Below are 22,287 nucleotides of genomic sequence, written 5' to 3' on the forward strand. Positions count from 1 at the left end.
GACTTTTTAGGCATAGCTGAGATCTGAGAAGATCTATCTTTCACTTTAATATAAGTACCCTTAAAGAATCTAGGCCAGGTATCAGCAATGGTTGCCCATGAGCTGCAATGGCCGTGAGACAGGTTTTTGGCATATATAATAGTTGGTTGGCAAAGGAGTCCCCAGTACTAGGATGATTATACTTATCCATGACTTGCTGGGATAACAAGATATCAATGACTTGCTGGTTTTTATGCCTGCTATACTCGTGTAATTATCAGTTATAGCCCTTTCACTGTCAAAAATGACCCAGGTTATATGGTTACTATTCCTGTAACAAGTTGGGTTCCCACATCCGGGAACAAATCCTCCACCCTATCCTAAAACCTAAACCTCTGCAAAGGATTCATTCACGGAAATGTGAAAAGACAACTTGCTGGGTTGGGAAATTGAAAACTTAAAAAATTGCACATATTTGATACTAGTATTGCTCTCCTCAAGATGCAGCGATTAGCTTCTAGTGGTAGGGCAGGAAGAATAAAAATGTTGCCCCCATATAATAATCACGTTATGGAAGGTAACCTGTTGATATGTTGTTTTGTTTTGCAGGAAAATACTTGGCAGATAACTAATAAAATCATATGCAAGGATTTGGAGGATTCATATAATGGAGAACTGTTGTATGAGAAACAGGTTTTAATTTTGGTTTGATGAAAACAAACCAAAATCTGCACTCGGGATATATCTGCTGGAAATGTCAGTGATTTTCAGCAATGATTTCCCTCACACAATACCATGGTGACCAGTCTTACAGTATTTACTTCTAGGTGTAATATTGTTAATGGTTTTAAAATGTAATTATTGTATTTGTAAATTGTACTCATTCCAGTAAGGCCGTTAGACACTTGAGTTTTAGCATTTTACCATTCCTGAAATGGATGTAATTTCAACTGTGGTATGTAAATTTAATAGTAGTACTGTTGAATGGCACAATGCTTACAGAGGTAGATTGCATTTTGTCAATATATAAAATTTAAATATAATATTGATAGCTGTCATAAAGGGGGTGCCACATACAAAGAAAATTAAGTGGAACCAGGAAAAAAAAAACTTCCTTTTCTTCAATCCTTAGTATGTTTTACTCTAGTGCTAAATAAAAATTCTATCTTCAAATATTTAGTGGGTTAAATTCAGAAACTATTTCAGAAAAAAAAATTCTAAAGTTACAGCATATTCAAGAAAAGCATTAATTACCACTTTTTAAAAAGCTTTTTTTTCAAACTGCAAATTTCATAAAAATGCAAACTGTGTAAACAGGACCTCTTATTTTTATAACTTGTGTAAAAAGGGAAAGCAATTCATATTTAAAGTTTAAGTATATGAAATTCTAACCAAGAGTAGAGAAGATGTTCAAGTCTTGACCTTGCCCCCCTCTCTCTACAGTTTAGCAAATGTGGAGATTTGCTGAATAATATCAGACTAAAGCCAAAATTGTGATTTTAAAATTTCAAAACTTTCCATAGGTGAACTGGTTAACAGCTTTTGCACAATTACTCTGAACAGAGTCGCTCCCATCTAGCATGGAGAATGGTCACATATCTTTCTCTTTACCTACAGGAATCAAAACACTAAGATTGAAATCTCAGAAAAAAAAAATTTAGTTCCCTATTTAAGTCCAGAAGGAAAATTTTAATCATCATCATTTATATCATTTGGGAAGGGAAAAAAAAAAAGCTTTATAAATGAGATTATGAGATTCTATCCACATTATTGTACAATAAATTTCCTTTTGGCTAAGATTCATCATATGTAACTAACTATAAATCGTTGCCACTCTTAGGGAACCAGGAAGAGAGTTATCAAAAATTTATGTCATGATTTCATTGTTGCAAGGTGTGATTAAAACTGTAATTACTCAGTCTGGCCTCACACTGGGGGGATTCAGAATGGAGAAGCACTTCTTCAGGGGTGGGTCACAGTTGTAAAACCTCCCTCCTCTACCATCTGAAAATATAAAACTCCCTTTAAGTCATAGAGCTTTCTTTAAACATGAACCAATTCTTATTCTAAGTTATACTGTTAAATAACTGTAATTATTAAGCTGTTATATTTACCATTAGTTGTTAAGTTTTACATTCACTTATATTTGACAAAGAATCGTTAGCCCTTTAAATTTTAGAATCAAATTAAATTTTGTAAGTCTTACTTTTAAAAAGAGATTGTGACTGGCAATTGTTTATAGTGGAACTTTTTAAATTAATATTTGTACTTCTCAATCAATGCTTGCTACCAAGAGAATGTTCAAGAAGGTCTGTTTCACCTCAGAAGAATTCCTACTATCCAAACACTCTCAGTTGGCTCCCCAAATAGTCTGGTATCGAAGTTTTTTTAACAAATTATTAATATACTCATTTTAAGTAAAGATACTCAATTTGATTTTGAAACCAAAATAGAAAATGCAAACTTTTCACTCCCATAAAACATAGGGAAAACTTCAAACACTGAAACCAATGGAGAATAAGCAGATAGTTGTAGGTAAGATAATTGAGAATTATCCAACATACAAATATAAAAATGCGTTTTTAAGTAATTCATGAGAAAACATATTGAATATTATTAGTACAAAGCATATTAAAAATGTGTAAATATTACTGGTTCTTATGTCTTGCTCTTTATATTTTATTTTATATAGTTCTAGCGTGAATTAGTAATTAAGCACAAGGGTTTTTTTTCAGAGTAATTTTGTTGATATTGTAAAAAATATAATTTAAAACATAGATTACAATAATTTCTAACATTATTCAAATGTTTCCAGGAACTAAATTTGAAACTATGGAGATCTCTTATGATCCCTTAATTAGGCTTTGTGAAACAGAATGGAAGTCATTGGCTTCATAATCATTAAACTTTCAATAACCAGAACCTCATTAGAGAATACATCCCTTCTCCTTTCAGAAAATAGGTCAAAGAATAACACAATAAACTCATATCAGGGATTTAGATTCTGGTGGGCTTTTTTTCAAACTTATAGTTTATACCTGTTATACCTGTATCTATAGTACTGTACAATCGGAATTCACATTACGAAAAATAATCCTAGACAATGCAAGAGTCTCTGCTATTGAAAAAAAACAACAACAACATTAAGTCAGGTTCATTATCAATTCCTAAAATTAAACAAAATGGGCAAGTATATAGTAATATTTTCAATACCAGGGGTTAAAATAAAAAGCAAGAGTTCTCATTAACCAGAACACCATTTCCTGAGATTTATGATTTTAAAAGTTTCTGTTCTAACAAGATAGAAAGTATGAATGATATTGCTTTATTTTGACAACATGGAAAGTATGTTTTTCTTTTTAAAATAAATTCCATATTTTCTTGATATTTTTAAAATAAATTCTTATTAAGAATTAGTCTGAATTTTACCATAGTTGGAATTTATAATTCCTAAGAATTAAATTTTTAATTATTTTTAGAGCTCTGTTCTTCTCTACACTTACAGCCAAACTGAAAAGTCACTGTATGGTATTTGGGAACATATTTAACCTATAGAGAAAGAATGTCGACATTTCAAATGGTTTTCAGTAAATAGAGATGCTTTATTTTTGTTTTTATGTATTTTTACTCAATCTTAATCTGCAAAGTGTTTGAGGCAATAATTTTACACATTGTCATTTCTAAATCTTCTTTAAAGAAGCCTGGTAACTACATTAACTCTACCACTAACTCCTGCTGTGTGATGTTGGACAAATCACTACCCTTCTCAGTTTTTCATCCTTAGAATGAAGGATTGGGATTGCCAGTGATTTTCAAGCTTTTCTTAACAGCAGGACTTTTTTCTACTAAAGTTGCACATGGAATTCTGTTAGACAAAACAGTTCAAAGCCATGAATGAGTTCCTTCAGCAGTTTAAATCTGTGCCCCCCCCCAACCAACACTATTTCAACACCATCATAACGTATCAACAATCTATAAAATTTTTCCCACCTCTGAAGTTCCATGATTCTACTAGACTCAGATGGATCCACTTGGGGGGGGGGGGGGTTCATAAGAAAACTTGTACAATCACAGTGATTGACTGATGTATAATAAAAATTTATACTTACTGGAGTGCTTACCATATACCAGTCAATATAGATATTAGCTCATTTAATCCTTATATCAACACAAATGTTGTAGGTACTCTTTTTAATTCCTATTTTACAAATGATGACATTGAGGCTTAGATTAATTAATTTGCCCAAAGTGACACAGAAGCTGGAAGTAACCCAGTTATCTTGACTGCAGAGGGAGCCGCTGGCCAGTTTTGCTTGTTCATTCTGGGAAATAAATTCTACATATTCCATTTGAATCCCAAGGTTAAAAGGTGCTATGAAAAATTAGTATCAAAATATGGGTAATTCTAATAGCAAAATTGTTGGAAAAGAGTATGTTTCTCAAATTATGACTTTTGGACTGTTTGCGTTAACATTCATTTAAAGGACAATGATTTTGGCTCAGTCACCACCACATCCCCAGAGCTTAGAAGATAGTAGCACATCAATAAGTTTACATTGAATGAATAAATCTCTAGGGATACTATTTAGTAATATGTATTTTGACAAGCACCCAAATTTTGAGAATCACTGCCCTAATAGGTCTCTGAGGTCCTTCTTAGTTATGACATTTTATCAGATTTTAGGCATTAACTGTAAGTCAAATACCACTTTTCTAGTGAGCTTATTTTTTCACTCAGTCCATTTAACTTTCTCCAATCTTAAAAAAAAAAAAAAAAAAGATTCAGGGCTTTTTCTAGCGTTGCTTAGAGTTCTCCTGTTATGCTATCTCTGTGTCAAAGTGGCTTGAAATTCATTCTCTCATTTTCATATTTCTGTCCTTTTCATCAATGTCTTAAAAGACTAAGAGAAACTGTAGGGAGACCGCAAGTTCTCACTCATTGCAAATACAAAGTCCTAATAAATGTCTTCCTCCTTGCAAGTGACAGACAGATATGTAACTTGTGAGTTGACCCTATTTATTTTGTAGGTCTTTGAACTAGATGCTGTATAAGCATGGACTGGTGTCATTCTATAGGAGTTGCACCAATCATTTTTATTTTTCCTTTATTTTTTTTTTCCGAAATAACCACGCTGTCAATTAAATTTGAATGACACAGTAAAATGTGCAGATATCTACTAAGAAGATGAGTTGTGGAGTTTGCTATTTTTTTAAGCCTTCTTTTTCCTTAGATTGTGCATTCAGCAAAATCCCATTCAGTTTAAATATATTCATTTTGCTACATGGTTTTTTGACCAGCAATTTTTTTCAATGCAAGTATAATTTTGTTATGATATCAAAAGGTGGGTGATCGCTAAATATTGCTTCAAAAGTTAATATAAGTAAAAATGATGTTTCCTTGAAATAAGTCAAATTAAATTGTTGATACAAATGGACAAATTAATCTATGTTACATTGATTAAAGAGTGTTCCGATGATCCCCCCCCTCCCCACTACCTTTTACTATGTGCACTTCTGTCTTGAGGCTTTATTGGATTTTCCTGCTTCTTTTGTGGGTTTTTTTTTTTCCCATTTAGCAAACAGCATCTAAATGCCATTCTCTCACTCATGAATTAAACATGGACGCCATTACATTATATTTTGTGCATGGAGTGTATGGAGGAAAAATGAGGTAGGAGTCCTATATTTAAATCTCCAAATATCAAAAAACAAACAACAACAAACGAAAACCCACTAGCTTTTCTTTATGTCATTGCTTTGATGTTCTGTCGTCTTCTGTAGGCTAGAGTTGCAATTTTAATATCTAATTCAAACTGAAATATTCTTCTGGAAGGAATGTCAAATTTTCGGGTCTATTAAGGTGATCATGGTCATACCTCTTCATTATCCCTCATGTTTAATATCTGATTTCTATCTTCAACGAGTGTTCTTGTGAGAGAAAGGCACCTCCTTATTGACATTCACCATAAGTATAATTTATTCTCCACGTATAACTTCTAAAGTTATTTTTCCTTTGACTTATAGTATTTTTGATTGTCTCCTTCTATCCCTAGGATAGTAGATTGCTTGTTCTAAGTACATCTTTAAGCTTATAAGAACAGATGTTTCAATGAGAAGCAAATATATTTTTATGTGTCACTTGAAACTGAAAGAAAAATAAGTAATGGAAACTTCTACTGCATTCACCTATATTCCAGTATTTTCCAAATTGTGTCCCGGTCTACTGGTTCTGACAAATGTTCACAGTGGCCTGCGAATACATGATCCTATGCCATAGTCCCCACCCCTCGGACATTGATAATAAAGGTCAGTGTTTTAATGAAGCTTAAGAAAGTTATTAAATCACAAAAACACTTTTTTTTTCCCAAACACACCTTGAAGAAACTTGAGAAAAGTTTTCTTTTTAACACCAGCTAACATATCCTTCAAGGACTGCAAATAATACAACCAGGAATGTTTTGAAAGGATGCTTCTGGGTCTTTGAAAAATCCCTACCATTTCAAATCAATTAGTATTTATTTTAAGTTTCATTAGTATATCTTAGTGAATTTAACTTTATCCCCTAAAATATTCAAAATAAAACAATGAAGTTGTTTTAGTATATTAATTTTTTAAGTATCATGTTTAAGGTCTGTACTAATGACCAGCACATCAGGCTGCCATCTGTTGAAAACAATCCAAATTCTTTACAGAGTGGAATTACTGCTAATGGACAACCTTTGATAATATTTTATTAAACAGCTTTAAGAAATTGAATCATGGTATCTCAAACACTGACAGCATTTTTACATAATCTTGTTAGAAACTATGTAAAAACATTTTTTTAAATGAGAGGGATACATTATTTAGCAAGGATTTTGCAGAACTGGGCACTCTATTAATAAGCATTTTACAGTTCTTTTTTTGCTATGCTTTATTTTGCAAATCAATTGTTTTTACTCAAAATCAGCAAAATTCCTTTAAAAAAATTCCTGGACAAACCGATTCAGAATAAAGCTGAAATCACTTTACACCTCTCTAAATATAGCTCAATTTTTAATTCATTCAGAGTTTGTGAATTAGCTTGATAGATGACAAGCCATTTATCATTTTAAAATATTCCATCGAATGAGTGTATCATGTGAATGTTAATTCCATCTCATTTGTTCAGCTGTATATTACTTCAGTGACATTTTCTCCACCTTTTGTCTTTTTTTGGCAAAACTAATGCTTAGTGTTATTCATACATACATGATTACTTTAAACTATTTTAAATAATACACCAAATAACTATCGCTGGGATCACTGTCCCAAGGTCCAAAGCCAGATTGTTTTCTTTTCCTTGTGAGAGGTGATAGGATGATAATTCTTATAGCTGTATTGGTTTTGCAGGTCAGTATTGAATTCTTGCTTTGTTAAATGGATGTGCATGAAAGAGATTGGCTCCTGTCTGAACTGTTTCTCTCTCAATTTAAGAGAGTTGGAAAATTGCTGTTGAATACATTTTCTGGAAAAAGCCAAGTGTTGGTATGATGATATGCTAATCTTATCTATGAGTAGAGCTTCACTACAGGCTAAGCAGTCATTTATAGAGCTGGCTTTTTTTTAACTGTTTGAATATTGTTGGGTTTCAATATACAATTTTTTTTTAATTTTTCACTTTCCGTAGGAAAAAAATCTATGAATGAAATGATCAGATTTTAATGTTCATGCCTACTAAGTGTCATCCATTTTTTTTTACTTTAACAATAAGAGAGATTAGGAAAAGAATGTCAGATAAATTTTCCTGTGTTTCTAAATGTAATAAAATTCAGTCATTTGTCTTTCTTAAGGAAAATGCTGTTCATATATACTTGAATTTCAGTTGGTGGTAGCCTTTATTTAGAATTCCCCCCATGATCTTCATAGCAACAGTAAGCTGAATTTCTTTATGACCTGTACGGAGTATATAATTTCACAAAATTCCTTGAGCATAAAATATTTATAAAAGACATTGTGGATTAAAATACTCAAGTATATTTTTTAAATCTTGTTAAAAAGTTGATGCCTGGCTCTTTTTCCTACGTGTTGTAATTCAACAGAGAGTACTTTTATTCCCATAGCCGTTACTGCTTTGTCTATGATGAAAGCTTTACTGCTTCTGCGCTGTGCTCAAGAAGAGCAACAGCAAAAGAAGCAAGGGCTGGCTGCAGCAAAGCTCGCTGTTGAGCAATGGTGACGTGAATGTGTAGTACTGATTTATTGAAGATAATCATGAGAACATTTTAACGTTACTTGCCTTATGAGTTAGAAAAGGTGTGGATATCATTTTTTTTGTAAATAATGATTTTTACAAATGTTTTTTCTGTCATAATTTTCCCGATCACCCATTTCACAAATCCTGAATATGCAATTATTTATCATGACACATTACTGCAACAAGGGTTCCCGTTTCAGAACAAAGTTTAATTATACATGAGATCAAGATGAAATATCTGAGTAAGTTGTTATTTACATGTGATTTTTTTTTTCTGAAAAATAAATGAAAACTCTAAAAATAAATTGAGTTGTGAACCTCTTTTATCAGCAGCTGCTTAAAATTTTATCATATTTCTGGAAAGTGCTGTCGCATGTTTAGGGTGGGCAAAGCGGGCGAAAGTTTTGGCACAGTGCAAAAGCTTTAGAGTTGGACAAATCCAGCTCCGTGATTTAACTACAGGCTTGAGCATGCTACTCAATGATTCTTCATTCTTATCTTAAAAAAAAAAAAAAAAAAAAAAAAAAAAAGGAGTTAATGTCCCTTTATCATGGGGCTAACGAACAGTTTAAATGAGATAATCTTTATCAGTCACCTAATAGTTCCTGCCTACTATATAGTAGACACTCAATAAACAATCCTTTCCTGTTCTTATTTGTCTATGAATAGGGATTGGGATGGAACCAGAACACTTTACTGATCTTTCTCTGGCTCTACGGTTATCCCAGTGTATTGCTATTGTAAGCTAATGCTGACTGCACTGAGCACTCAATCAAGGGACATGTGCCAAGCTAGTGACTTAGAGGCATTATTTTATTTCTATCTCCAGTGATTCTGCACTATGTAAGGTTCTTTCAAGGGTTTGGTTTGTTTGCTTTGGGTTGAGGGAAGGAGCCTGGAGTTACTTATTAAGGAAATTAAGGACGAAGGGCCTATTAGATACAGCAGGTGGGTCCTCAAGCCCAAACAGCCTCCATTTCAAAGCTTCTTAAACTTTAAGAGGTTGGGAAGAGAATTGTTAAGGAAAGTGAAGGAGCCGTATTTGCAAGGCACAGGAGATAAATCCATACGCTGCACGGCCCTGAACATGTTATTTAAGATCTCAGAATCTCAATTTTCTCTATCTGTAAAAGGTTAACAACCTTCCCTTGACAGAGTTGTTGGGACAACTAAATAAAACGGAAGTCGTCTTCCAAGTATCTGGTAAATATTAGCTCTCAACAAATTATCCCTCTGATGGCGTATCTGTACCTTGGAGCCTCAGGGATCTGGGAAAGCGAAGGGGGGCTCTACTTTCTCTTTGTGCCTCAGATTTCCTGCCCCAGGAAACCGCACTCCTGCCCCTGGCGTTCAGGGAAAAGGGACCTGGATGAGGGCTCCGTGGGCTGCTGCTTGGGTCCCAGAGGACCTCGCCGTAGGATGAACCGGTTCCCTCCAGCTCACAGCCACCCCGGGGCACAAACGGGCTCAGGGCGTCCTCCGCTGGGCAGAGACGATGAGATCCTTAATCCTTAGGGCAGCTCAGAGGACCACGCAGCTACTATGGCCCTCCCCGGGCGTGCAGAGGAGTCTGTTTGAGGAAGTCACCCTGGAGACCGGGCGCGGAGCACACGGGGAGTGCGCGGGCGGCCGCGGGCGGCCGCGGGCGGAGGGAGACGCGGGCGGCGGCAGCCTCGCCGTGCGCCGCAGGCTCCCGCAGTGGAGGAGAGGGAGGTCCAGGAGGCCCCTGGCGGAGCCGCGGCTCCAGCGCTGCTGTGGGTAAGCGCTCACTCTCCGCGCGCCTGGGGGTGGGAGCGGAGAAGATACAGCAGGTGGGAGGGTTGCCGAGGAGGGAGGGCCCTGTGGTAAGAAATGGCCTGTCTGCGCTGGCCTTGGCCTCCCTGAAGCCCACTCCTCCTCCCCACGACAAATGGGAGAAAGTGGCCCCAAATCACTGGAAGTAAGTCTTGGCCTTTCGTCCCCACCCCATCCACCCCTCTCCCCCTTCGGACCTCCTGCATGTCTGAGCTTTAGGGTGATGCCTAGTACAGAGCTGGCCAGCTTGGTCTGCTCCGTGAGAGCGATGAGACCTCTGCAGTCTTCCTGAGGCCCCGCAACACTGGGCGGCCACACCCCTGGGGACCTCTAGATTCCAACTCTGGAAACGAGTGAGCAGACCAAGGTCTATCTGTGTCACTTTGGATCAGAACCTGAATGACCCGCTTAATGAGGTTCAGTGTGCCCTACCACACGCATAGGCACATGTAGGCACTCATACTCATATACACAGACATACACACAGACACTTATACACACAAGCATACACAGATGCCCACACTCACACACCACACACACACAAGACTCACACCCACAGTCAGTACACAGACACAGAGCACACAAAGGCTCACACACAGACACACAGGCACACACTCACTTGGGTGCACAGATAATCAATAGCTCATACACACAGGGGCACACACGGGTACACACAGGCACACACTTACACCCATGTACACCGATACTCATACACACAGCCTCACACACTCATGCCCACACAGGCACACACCCACAGATACATGCACAGGCACACACTCACAGAGGGATGCTCATGCTCATGCACACACTCACACAGGCACACAATCACACACACACCCCTCACTGCCTCCCTTCCAGCACACAATACCTCTGCCAAATCTGTGTGCCCTTTGCCTCTCTACTCTGCCACTGATCACGCTGAGGTTTTTAGATTGTATACTTGTCTGCCCTACCCGTTCAACTGCCAGCTCCTTGAAAGCAGGGACTCTGTTTTAGATCTTTCTAGTGTCTAGGACAGTGTCTCCTTATTCGGGCTCTCAGATTTACAGATTATAAAATAATTTAAAATGACTATAAATTTCTATGTAGGCAATAGAGCAGTAGACCTACAGTCTAAATTCTGGGAATCCATTCCTACTGGCAGCTTTTTGACAAGCATTTGAGAAAAGGAAGTAGGTTTTCTAATAAAATACTTTGCTTAAGGTTAAGTTCTGTGTGCTGTTTACAAAGTAAATCTCTTTGGCTTGAAAAAAAAATACCCTTTGGGGAAGACAATTTTAATTTTTAAAGTACTAGCAACAGCAACACATACTAATTAGCCAACTTTTATCAGGATTAATTTGGGGGGAGGCAATAAAAAATATTGCTTCCTGACGTGGAATAATATCTTTCTTCCACACAAGGCTATCATTTCTCAGTGACTTAACCTCTTCTGCTATTAAGCATTTAGCTGAAGCTTAATATCTGCTTATGTGAATTATACTATTGCATAGATAAAAGTTAGAGGAGTTATCATATTTCCAACTATACTGATCAGAATAACAACATGTACTCATTACTCTCAAGGAAAGTGCACGTCGCCATTCAAAAATTGTAGAAGACTATTTTGTGTTTTTTGTAGTTTTTCAAATTTTTTTTAATGTTTATTTATTTTTGAGACAGGGAGAGACAGCATGAATGGGGGAGGGTCAGAGAGAGAGGGAGACACAGAATCTGAAACAGGTTCCAGGCTCTGAGCTGTCAGCACAGAGCCTGATGCGGGGCTCGAACTCACGGACCACGAGATCATGACCTGAGCCAAAGTCGGATGCTTAACCGACTGAGCCACCAAGGTGCCCCTATTCTGTGTTTTTTAATCTAGAATGAGTTTCTGTGTTATACTAACTAAAATGTTTTCGGATCTTCCATCTGCTATTTTACAAAGGTTGCTTTCCATAGGCTATGATGATGTCAGACATTGCTAAAGACAGAATGGCTCATTCTGTGAAGAAAAGGGGAAGTATGTCTTCTCTAAGTGGTCGAGAATTCTGGCAGAAAGAACTTCACAGGTGCACCAAAAAGTGAGTAACTGAATGTCTAATAACCTAAGTTTGATTATTGAGTAAACCGATTTATAATGCTTATCAGAAGAAACAAATTACTCTGGGACATAAAAAGGGAGAAAATGGGCAAGTACAACATTCGGGTCACCTTTTGGGGCTATATTTTACAAAAGAAAGAAAACGAGAGTGAGAAAATCTAAGTGATATGTTGATTCCGGCAGCATCTTTTTATTATTTCAAGGAGCACCCCCAAAAAATCATCTACTCAAAAGAAATGCCATATGCGATGTGGATAAGCTGCATCTTACATGTCTCTTAAATTCTTCTCCTCAATATCATATCAATGAATAGATTTTGCATTTTACAATCTCTCTCTATATAGGGTATATATACATATATATAATGCATTTATCATTGTTTTATACAAATTTCATGATGTATTTTCAATAGTTTCCCTTTAAATGGCTGCATAATACTTTGTCTGTTTATAATTCTGGGCTAGTTAGCCATGCCCCAATTCTTGGGCATTTTAAGTCTGTTTCCACTTTTTTTTCTTTTTCACTATATAATAAGTTTCTGCTTGTTTTCTTTCCAGAAGTATGATTAGTGGGTCAAAGGGTAATAAGTACATTTTTTTGGCTCTTGATGCATATTGCATTTGCTCTCTTAAAAAGATTAATTAATTTTTAATACTTGCATGGCATTTCTTTTTGACTGCCATTCGGAAGAAAACAAAGCAAGTTATCTGACGCAGAGGTCAATGAATTTATATAATAGACTTTCTTTCTTAACGATTTCTGTGGGATTGGAGGATGTGGTATAGAAATCACCATGGTTTGGGCAGCAAGAGCTGGTGTGTTCTGTGGAGCAGAAACCAGAAAACCTGGAATAGATTTGCATTATAATTCTGAAATCAAATCTTTCCACTTTCAGAGTGTATTAATGTACTTATTTAAAAGTCTGCTTTCCAACCCTGATGTTTGTGGATTACAAATACAGCCTTTTTCACAGATAGGAGATGTAATGGAGTAGCAATCTCACCTAATGTCAGAAGTAAAGCTGGGGGAAAAATTAACTTCAACAACTTTTGCTTCTGACCCTAAGCCCTTTTGGCTGCTAGTCCCAATTTAAGTGTAAGAGGTTTTTGTTCTTTTCAAATTTGTATTTATGTTCTAGTTAGTTACTATAGAGTGCAATATTGGTTTGAGAAATAGAATTCAGTGATTCATCACTTACATACAACACCCAGTGCTCATCATAAACAAGTGCCCTCCTTAATGCCATCTAGCCATCACCCATCTAGCCCATCCCCCACCCGCTTCCCTTCATAGCCCTCAGTTTGTTCTCTATCTTTAAGAATCTCCTATGGTTAGAGACTATAGATGCTGGAGAGGATATGGAGAAACGGGAACCCTCTTGCACTGTTGGTGGGAATGCAAACTGGTGCAGCCGCTCTGGAAAGCAGTGTGGAGGTTCCTCAGAAAATTAAAAATAGACCTACCCTATGACCCACCAATAGCACTGCTGGGAATTTACCCAAGGGATACAGGAGTACTGATGCATAGGGGCACTTTTACCCCAATGTTTATAGCAGCACTCTCAACAATAGCCAAATTATGGAAAGAGCCTAAATGTCCATCAACTGATGAATGGATAAAGAAATTGTGGTTTATATACACAATGGAATATTACATGGCAATGAGAAAAAATGAAATATGGCCTTTTGTAGCAACGTGGATGGAACTGGAGAGTGTGATGCTAAGTGAAATAAGCCATACAGAGAAAGACAGATACCATATGGTTTCACTCTTATGTGGATCCTGAGAAACTTAACAGAAACCCATGGGGGAGGGGAAGGGGAAAAAAAAAAAGAGGTTAGAGTGGGAGAGAGCCAAAGCATAAGAGACTGTTAAAAACTGAGAACAAACTGAGGGTTGATGGGGGGTGGGAGGGAGGGGAGGGTGGGTGATGGGTATTGAGGAGGGCACTTTTTGGGATGAGCACTGGGTGTTGTATGGAAACCAATTTGACAATAAATTTCATATATTGAAGAAAAAAAAAGAATCTCCTATGGTTAGTGTAAGAGTTCTTTATAAAATTATTTTAAAATAAGTTAGCTTAAATTCAACTTTTTTCAAGAAAATATTTATAATATAGGGCACCTGGGTGGCTCAGTCAGTTGAACATTCAACTTTGGCCCAGGTCATGATCTCGCGGCTTGTGAGTTCAAGCCCTGCGTCGGGCTCTGTGCTGACAGCTCAGAGTCTGGAGCCTGCTTCGGATTCTGTGTCTCCCTCTCTCTCTGCTCCAACCCTACTCTCTCACTCTCAAAAATAAATAAGCCTTTAACAAAAAGAAAATATTTATAATAGTCTAACATAAATCATGTTTCTGCAATTAAAAAAAAAAACCTGCTCTTATCTGAAGACGAAACTGTCATTCCTATTTGCATCTTTTTCATTTACATCTTCCCTTTCAAGGAAAATTAGAAAGTCATATAGAATCAGAACATGGCCAAATTTAAATAATTAGGGAGCGCTCTTTTCTAAGTTTATTTATTTATTTATTTAGGGGGGGGGGGGAACCTGCACATGAGTGGGGGAGGAGGAGAGAGAGAAGGTGAGAGAATTCCAAGCAGGCTCCAGACTCCGAGCTGTCAGCACAGAGCCCCACAAAGGGCTGGAGCTCACAAACACTGAGATCATGACCTGAGTCAAAATCAAGAGCCCGTTGCTTAACTGACCAAGCCACCCAGGTGCCCCTAGAGAGAGAGCATTCTTTTTTAATTGATGAAATATAAATACAAATCAAAAGTAACAAAAATACAGAAATCATATTACCAACACATTAGGGTAGATTTTTCACTAGCTATCATTTAATTGATAACTTTATTGATGTATTTCAAAGTTAGAAATTTGAACTCTCAAAACATTCAGGAAGGATCCTCTACTTTAATACTTTTTCCTTAAAAGTCAAATGACCAGCTTCCAAATACCTTTGCAAATGCAGAGGCCATTTGGGAGGCTGCATCCTGTGCTCTAACTCCTATTTACTCACTGAGGCCAGACTGCAAGTGATTTTCCTTTACAAAATGCGTCTTCACGTACTAGAAAAATTCGAAAGCTCAGTGGCTATCAAATGAAGACATTGTTTTGAATTTGCAGTTTTTTTTAAATTTTTTTTTCAACGTTTATTTATTTTTGGGACAGAGAGAGACAGAGCATGAACGGGGGAGGGGCAGAGAGAGAGGGAGACACAGAATCGGAAACAGGCTCCAGGCTCTGAGCCATCAGCCCAGAGCCTGACGCGGGGCTCGAACTCATGGACCGCAAGATCGTGACCTGGTTGAAGTCGGACGCTTAACCGACTGCGCCACCCAGGCGCCCCTGAATTTGCAGTTTTATGGGAAAGCACATACCTTTCATTTGAAAGTTATTTAAAAACAATTTTTGATTAAACTGATTTCAGTAGTATAAAGCCTACCCTGAAATATGCTCATTTTTTATGTACATTACCTCATTTAATCTCCCCAGCATTAATCCCACCAGGTAGATCTTATTCTCACCATTTTACCATCAAATAACTGAGGCTTACAGGTCAAGAAATGATTTAATGACTAGGGTACAGTCCTAAATCATGAGTAAGGTATATAGGATCCACAGACCCTGCCTGCTTGTCTAGCACTGTGTTCTCCACTATCCTGCTTGCATCCTACTCTCCAGTCATACTCAACTTCCACATTTATAATCCTTCAGTGCTCTGTCTTGCTTCCAGCCATTGTCACATGTTGCTTTCCCATGGGGTGCCCTTGTCTGAAATGCTCTTCTTACACTCTGGCTTCCTTCTCCTCCTCCTCGAGGAGTTAGCTCCACCTTCATCTTTCCAGGAAGCTCTCTCTAACGACTCAACTACAACCACTTCCACTTCCAGTGATTGGGTTGAGTTGGATGTTCTTCCTTTCTGCTCCTGTTGCTTTTCTCTTCTACATGCTACTGGATTTGGCTGTTTTCTTGTCTCTTGCTCTTGTTAGATTATGGGCTTATTTGCCTTTATAGCAGTAAACACACTGATAAGGAGGGCAAAGAAGAGTAGGAAGTAGACCTACTTGGAAAGCTGCTTCTTGGGTGTGATGTAAGATCAGTATAGATTCAGCCTCCCATTCTTGGTTTCTCTGTCTACAGTCTTTTACAGTAGTAACTAATTCTTACCATTGATCTTTGGGCATAATGGATATCTGAAGTGCCTTCTGAATTGTGAAAGGAAGATTGAATTTATGTTCACTATAATTATTGTTTTTTGTTTTTTTTAATCCATTTATTTTATTTTTTTTTCAATATATGAAATTTATTGTCAAATTGGTTTCCATACAACACCCAGTGCTCATCCCAAAAGGTGCCCTCCTCAATACCCATCCCCCACCCTCCCCTCCCTCCCACCCCCCCCATCAACCTTCAGTTTGTTCTCAGCTTTAAGAGTCTCTTATGTTTTGGCTCTCTCCCACTCTAACCTCTTTTTTTTTTCCTTCCCCTCCCCCATGGGTTTCTGTTAAGTTTCTCAGAATCCACATAAGAGTGAAAACATATGGTATCTGTCTTTCTCTGTATGGCTTATTTCACTTAGCATCACACTCTCCAGTTCCATCCACATTGCTACAAAGGGCCATATTTCGTTCTTTCTCATCACCACGTAGTACTCCATTGTGTATATAAACCACAATTTCTTTATCCATTCATCGGTTGATGGACATTTAGGCTCTTTCCATAATTTGGCTATTGTTGAAAGTGCTGCTATAAACATTGGGGTACAAGTGCCCCTATGCATCAGTACTCCTGTATCCCTTGGGTAAATTCCTAGCAGTGCTATTGCTGGGTCATAGGGTAGGTCTATTTTTAGACTCTCCACACTGTTTTCCAGAGTGGCTGCACCAATTTGCATTCCCACCAACAGTGCAAGAGGGTTCCCGTTTCTCCACATCCTCTGCAGCATCTATAGTCTCCTGATTTGTTGATTTTGGCCACTCTGACCGGCGTGAGGTGATATCTGAGTGCGGTTTTGATTTGTATATCCCTGATGAGGAGCGACGTTGAGCATCTTTTCATGTGCCCGTTGGCCATCCGGATGTCTTCTTTAGAGAAGTGTCTATTCATGTTTTCTGCCCATTTCTTCACTGGGTTATTTGTTTTTCGGGTGTGGAGTTTGGTGAGCTCTTTATAGATTTTGGATACTAGCCCTTTGTCTGACACGTCATTTACAAATATCTTTTCCCATTCCGTTGGTTGCCTTTTAGTTTTGATGGCTGTTTCCTTTGCTGTGCAGAAGCTTTTTATCTTCATAAGGTCCCAGTAGTTCATTTTTGCTTTTAATTCCCTTGCCTTTGGGGATTGTTAACTGTTTTTAGGGCTGGATCTTTTTACTTAAATTATGTTTCTTTGTAATGCAATTTTTATGTTTTATTTTTATTCTTCTAATATTTATTTATTTTTGAGAGAGAGAGAGAGAGAGAGAGCAGGGGAGGGGCAAAGAGAGAGAGAGAGGGAGAGAATTCCAAGCAGGCCTCGCACTGTCAGCACAGAGCCCAGTGCAGGCCTCAATCCCATGAACCACGAGACCATGACCTGAGCCTAAATCAATAGTCAGATGCTTAGCTAACTGAGCCACACAAACATCCCTGTTTTATTTTTAAAAGAAGAAACATCTTAGGCTGACTCTTACTCTCCCAACATCATAACTGCTAGCATGTTGGCACAACTTCTTTGTATACCTATATAGTTGACATCATACTGCACCTGTAATTTTGAATCTTGTTTGTTTTTTCATTTAAATAATAAATAGTAATGAGGCTGATAAATAGCTAACGTTTAAGTCTCACAGAATCTCTGCAGCAGTAGGTGACAAACTATGGCCCAAGCACCAGGTCCAACCTACCACTTGGTTTTGTATGGTTCCCCAGCGAAGTATGGTTTATACATGATTGAAAAAAAATTAATAATATTTTTTATCATGTGAAAATTATTAAAAGTACAAATTTCAGTATCCACAAATAAACTTTTATTGGAACACAGCCACGCCTCTCCATGTAGGTGTTGTCTCTGGCTGCTTTCACACTATAGAGTGGAGTAGTTGTGATAGATACCATCAGAACCACGGAGCCAAAATATTTGTTAAATGGCATTTTACAGGACTGTTAGCCAACCCTGCTTCATAAGATAAATATTATTATCATCCCCATTTTACAAATGAAGCAACAGGTGCTTAGAAATGTTGAGGTTCCAAAGCTACGGAATTAGCAAGTGGCAAAATGGGCTTTTGTGTACAGGCAGGTATTCTCATTCTCTGAAAATTGGCTATCTATGTGTAACTTACATTAATGAAACTCTTCTATTCATTCACCTGAACCTTCTGTTTCCCATCCGTGGTTAAGAGCAGGTATTGACAATGACATCTTTCTTGTTAGAAGTTCAGCCTTTGGCAGTCTTCAAACAGTATTTGAACAGATGGGCAACTCTCGTGTTTTTAAAATGGAAACAGAAGCCTGAGGTTAAGTTACTTTCCCAGGATAATGTGACATGATAGCCAGGATTATTTTCTCTGAGGCCGGTAGTTGGACTAGTAGGTCAGCCTAAAGCTGGGGACTAAAAAGTCTTTCTTTTGTCTCAAACCAAAATTACAGTGATGTCATGTTACAAGGACTTTGAGTATGGCTCTCACAGCTCTCTGCTTAAACCCACTGGTGGCATCTAACACCCATTAGGCCACACTATGTCCTTCCACTTATTCATTTATTCAAGGTTTACTGGGCTTCTACTCCGTGCCAATTATTGTGCCACATGTTAGGCATATAACGGTAACCAACTGTAGGGTTCTACTCTGGAGAAGGTCATTTTTCAAGTAAACTGAAAGGCCACCAGGTAATTTGTTTTTCTGAAAAAATGGAAAATGCTGCATTGATTACTTCACTGGAAATGAATATTTATTGACAAATGAGTACATTCTAGGCACTATGCTGGGTGGTGAACCCAGCATAGTGAGCCCAATAATCCTGGAGCCAGCAATAATCCTGGCTCTCATGGAGTTTACAATCTGGTGGGATAGGTGGTGAACAAGTAATTTTAAGTGTGATGAATTTATTCTACAATTTCCACCTGTACTACTATGAGTTGCTTATGTGCAGTTAAAAATGATGTTGCCCGACCGGTTTCCTGATTTTGGTAAGTGCTGTTGCCATCTAAATAAAGTTAAAGCCCCCCAAAAGACCTGAATGAGATATAGCTCTCCCCCTCCAAAGAGAGAGAAGCTTGAGAAAACAGAAGTGTTCATATTCCTAAATTAAACTACAATAAAAACTAATATTACATTGTACTTGATAGATTATTAAACTGCTTCACATACAATACCCATATGATTCTCATGAAAATCCTGTGGGTTAACTAGAGAAGATACTTTTATGATCTCCAGTTATCTCATTTATTATCTTATTTCTCTCAGGAGCAGAGTTGAGTTGAAAATATTCCTCATTCCATAGCACATTGTCATCACCAATGTGGGCGAGACCCCTGGTGTTTACCTGATTGTCCCCCTTCTTCCCCATCCACACTTCATTCTCAACTCTAAAAAGGCACCCATAGTACACACATCACTACATATGCTACAAAAATATACATATCTAAGTATTGTATTATATATATATATATATATATGTATTTAATTTCTGTGTATTATGATGTTTTGACATTTAAATATTTATTTTGAGAGAAAGAGAGAGCAGGGAAAGGGCAGAGAGAGAGAGAAAAGAGACAGAATTCCAAGAAGGCTTGCACTGTCAGTTTAGAGCCCAACAAGTGGCTTGAACCCATGAACCGTGAGATCATGACCTGAGCAGAAATCAAGAGTTGGACGCTTAACAGACTGAGCCACCCAGGCACCCCATGATAGTTTGACATTTTAAAAAACCTTTCTGGGGGCGCCTGAGTGGCGCAGTCGGTTAAGCGTCCGACTTCAGCCAGGTCACGATCTCGCGGTCCGGGAGTTCGAGCCCCGCGTCAGGCTCTGGGCTGATGGCTGGGAGCCTGGAGCCTGTTTCCGATTCTGTGTCTCCCTCTCTCTCTGCCCCTCCCCCGTTCATGCTCTGTCTCTCTCTGTCCCAAAAATAAATGTTGAAAAAAAAAAAAAAAAACCTTTCTGACTGGGGAGACACTGCCCTTCTCAGGTCTAACCAATTCTTAAAGATAGCCAAGGTCTCAGCAGGGAACATGCCTTAGACATACATGCGAACTATTCAACCCAGAGCCAGCTCCCCGCTATCTGACCCCTGACATCCAGCATTCAGTATTCCTCTGCCTTAATCAGCCTAGAGCCAAGTACCAGGCAACTAGGGATCCTTCTATAGCTTAGAGCCCATCGAAATTATTCAGACTAGCCAGTCTTGAACTGCTTTCCATGCCCAGTTTTGCCTTTCCCTCTGAAACCCCAATAAAGGGTCTAGCCCTGTCTCTTCCCTGCTTCTGTCCTCTGCATCTTGACACTCTGGTGGCACGGCACGGCATGTCTCTGGTCTCTAGGACCTGTGAGTATAGTAAACTGTGTTTTCCTCTGTCTCCTTTTGTGCCACACCTGACTGACCACCTTATAAAAGAATACAAAACAAACACTTACCAAAGATTTTGACTTACATAAATGGTGTTGCGCTATAAACCTCATTTTGTTTTCTAAATTTCATATATGTCATTCAACATTTTATTTTTTAAATTTACACATGTAACTGTGGTAGCTCTTTGCTTCTTACTGCAGCATAGTAGTTCTTAATATGTATCCATCACATATGTTTGTACCCATTCCTCTATGGATGAGCGTCCAGGTTGGCTTTCACATGCCATGTGGAACATCTTTGTACATCCTTCACTGGCACCTTTGTCAAAACTGCCCTGGGAATGTGATCCAGTATTAAGATACACCACAAAGTTGTAGTAAGTAAAAATGATAATAAATGCAGGAATAGAGAGATAGGTGCATAGACAGAGAAACAGACCAGTGGAACACATAGAGAATTCAGAAATAGACCCATGAATATATGGAAGCATCATGTATGAGCAGTGAGGAAATTATGGATTTTTTGATAGATTGTGTTGGGAGAAAACTGGCTCAGTAGAGGAAGGAAAATGAGGTGGATTCTTCCCTTATACCATTTACATAGTGGATTCTACATGGAAGACTGAAATGTGGAAATCTAGAAAGTGAAAAGAAGAAAGTATAGGAGAATATCTTTGTGTTCTGTGGGTAGGAAAAGATTTCTTAAATAAGATTCCAAAATGAAAAACAAAACTATAAAAAAAACTTGATAAACATAACTACAATAAAACTTAGTATATCTGTTCAATAAAAAATATAATAGACATAGTTAATAGGCCAGCAGAAGATACGTGTTTTTTTTAAATCATGCACATTGACAATAAAAAAATAGAGGAGATAAATAGCAGTTTGCAGAAGCTAAGCCCAAATGGCTAAGCAGAATATGAAGAGACACTCAAAAAACAGAATATAAAGAGATGCTTGAACTCCCTTAGCATGAGAAAAATGCAAATTAAAACAAGATACCATTTGCATCCATCTGAATCGCAAAATATAAGGAGGGAGACTGATAACCAAATGTTGGTATTTGCTGGGCAAATAAGAATAAAAGCAAATATCCGTTCAGCAAATAAAACTAACAGTATTGAGAAAAAATAAGTATGTGCATACCTTATTCTCCCATGCTTTGAGGAGACCAACACTTGGCATGGTAAAGTGACTTGCCAAATTATCACAACTCCCAGATGACAGGGCAAAGAATCTGTAGTTCTGTGACCTTAGAATTTAGAGACAACATGACAGTGTTTGTATTTGTTATATGGGCTGAATTGTGTGCTCCCCACACCAACTGCCCGATCCCTGCCGAACACATATGTTGAAGTCCTCATCTCCAGTGCTTCAAATGTGACCTTATTTGGCAACTGTGTCTTTAAAGAAGTAGTTAAATTTATTTTTTTAATGTTTATTTTTGAGAGAGAGAGAGAGAGAGTGAGAGAGATGGAGCACAAACAGGGGAGGGGCAGAGAGAGAGGGAGACACAGAATCTGAAGCAGGCTCCAGGCTCCGAGCTGTCAGCACAGAACCCGATGCAGGGCTCAAACTCATGAATCACAAGATCATGACCTGAACCAAAGTTGGACGCTTAACTGACTGAGCCACCCAGACGCCCCAAAAGAGGTAGTTAAATTTAAA

General features: G+C 38.0%; 2 protein-coding genes across 2 annotated transcripts in view; both read left to right on the plus strand.

Moving 5' to 3' along the window:
• Positions 1 to 5,703, plus strand: part of SGIP1 (SH3GL interacting endocytic adaptor 1) — a 204,510-nt gene extending 198,807 nt beyond the window's left edge. The window contains 1 exon segment of the mRNA XM_043575202.1: positions 589 to 5,703. Coding sequence (XP_043431137.1) covers positions 589 to 611 — 23 coding nt within the window. The 3' untranslated portion in view covers positions 612 to 5,703.
• Positions 5,704 to 8,596: 2,893 nt separating this feature from the next.
• The window catches only part of DYNLT5 (dynein light chain Tctex-type family member 5), a 32,269-nt gene continuing 18,578 nt past the window's right edge, over positions 8,597 to 22,287 (plus strand). The window contains exons 1-2 of the mRNA XM_043575203.1: positions 8,597 to 9,952; positions 11,927 to 12,048. Of these exons, the coding sequence (XP_043431138.1) occupies positions 11,930 to 12,048 (119 nt within the window). The 5' untranslated portion in view covers positions 8,597 to 9,952; positions 11,927 to 11,929. The remainder of the gene's footprint in view (positions 9,953 to 11,926; positions 12,049 to 22,287) is intronic.

The sequence above is a fragment of the Prionailurus bengalensis genome, chromosome C1 (genome assembly GCF_016509475.1).
Source record: "Prionailurus bengalensis isolate Pbe53 chromosome C1, Fcat_Pben_1.1_paternal_pri, whole genome shotgun sequence".
Lineage (NCBI taxonomy): Eukaryota > Metazoa > Chordata > Mammalia > Carnivora > Felidae > Prionailurus > Prionailurus bengalensis.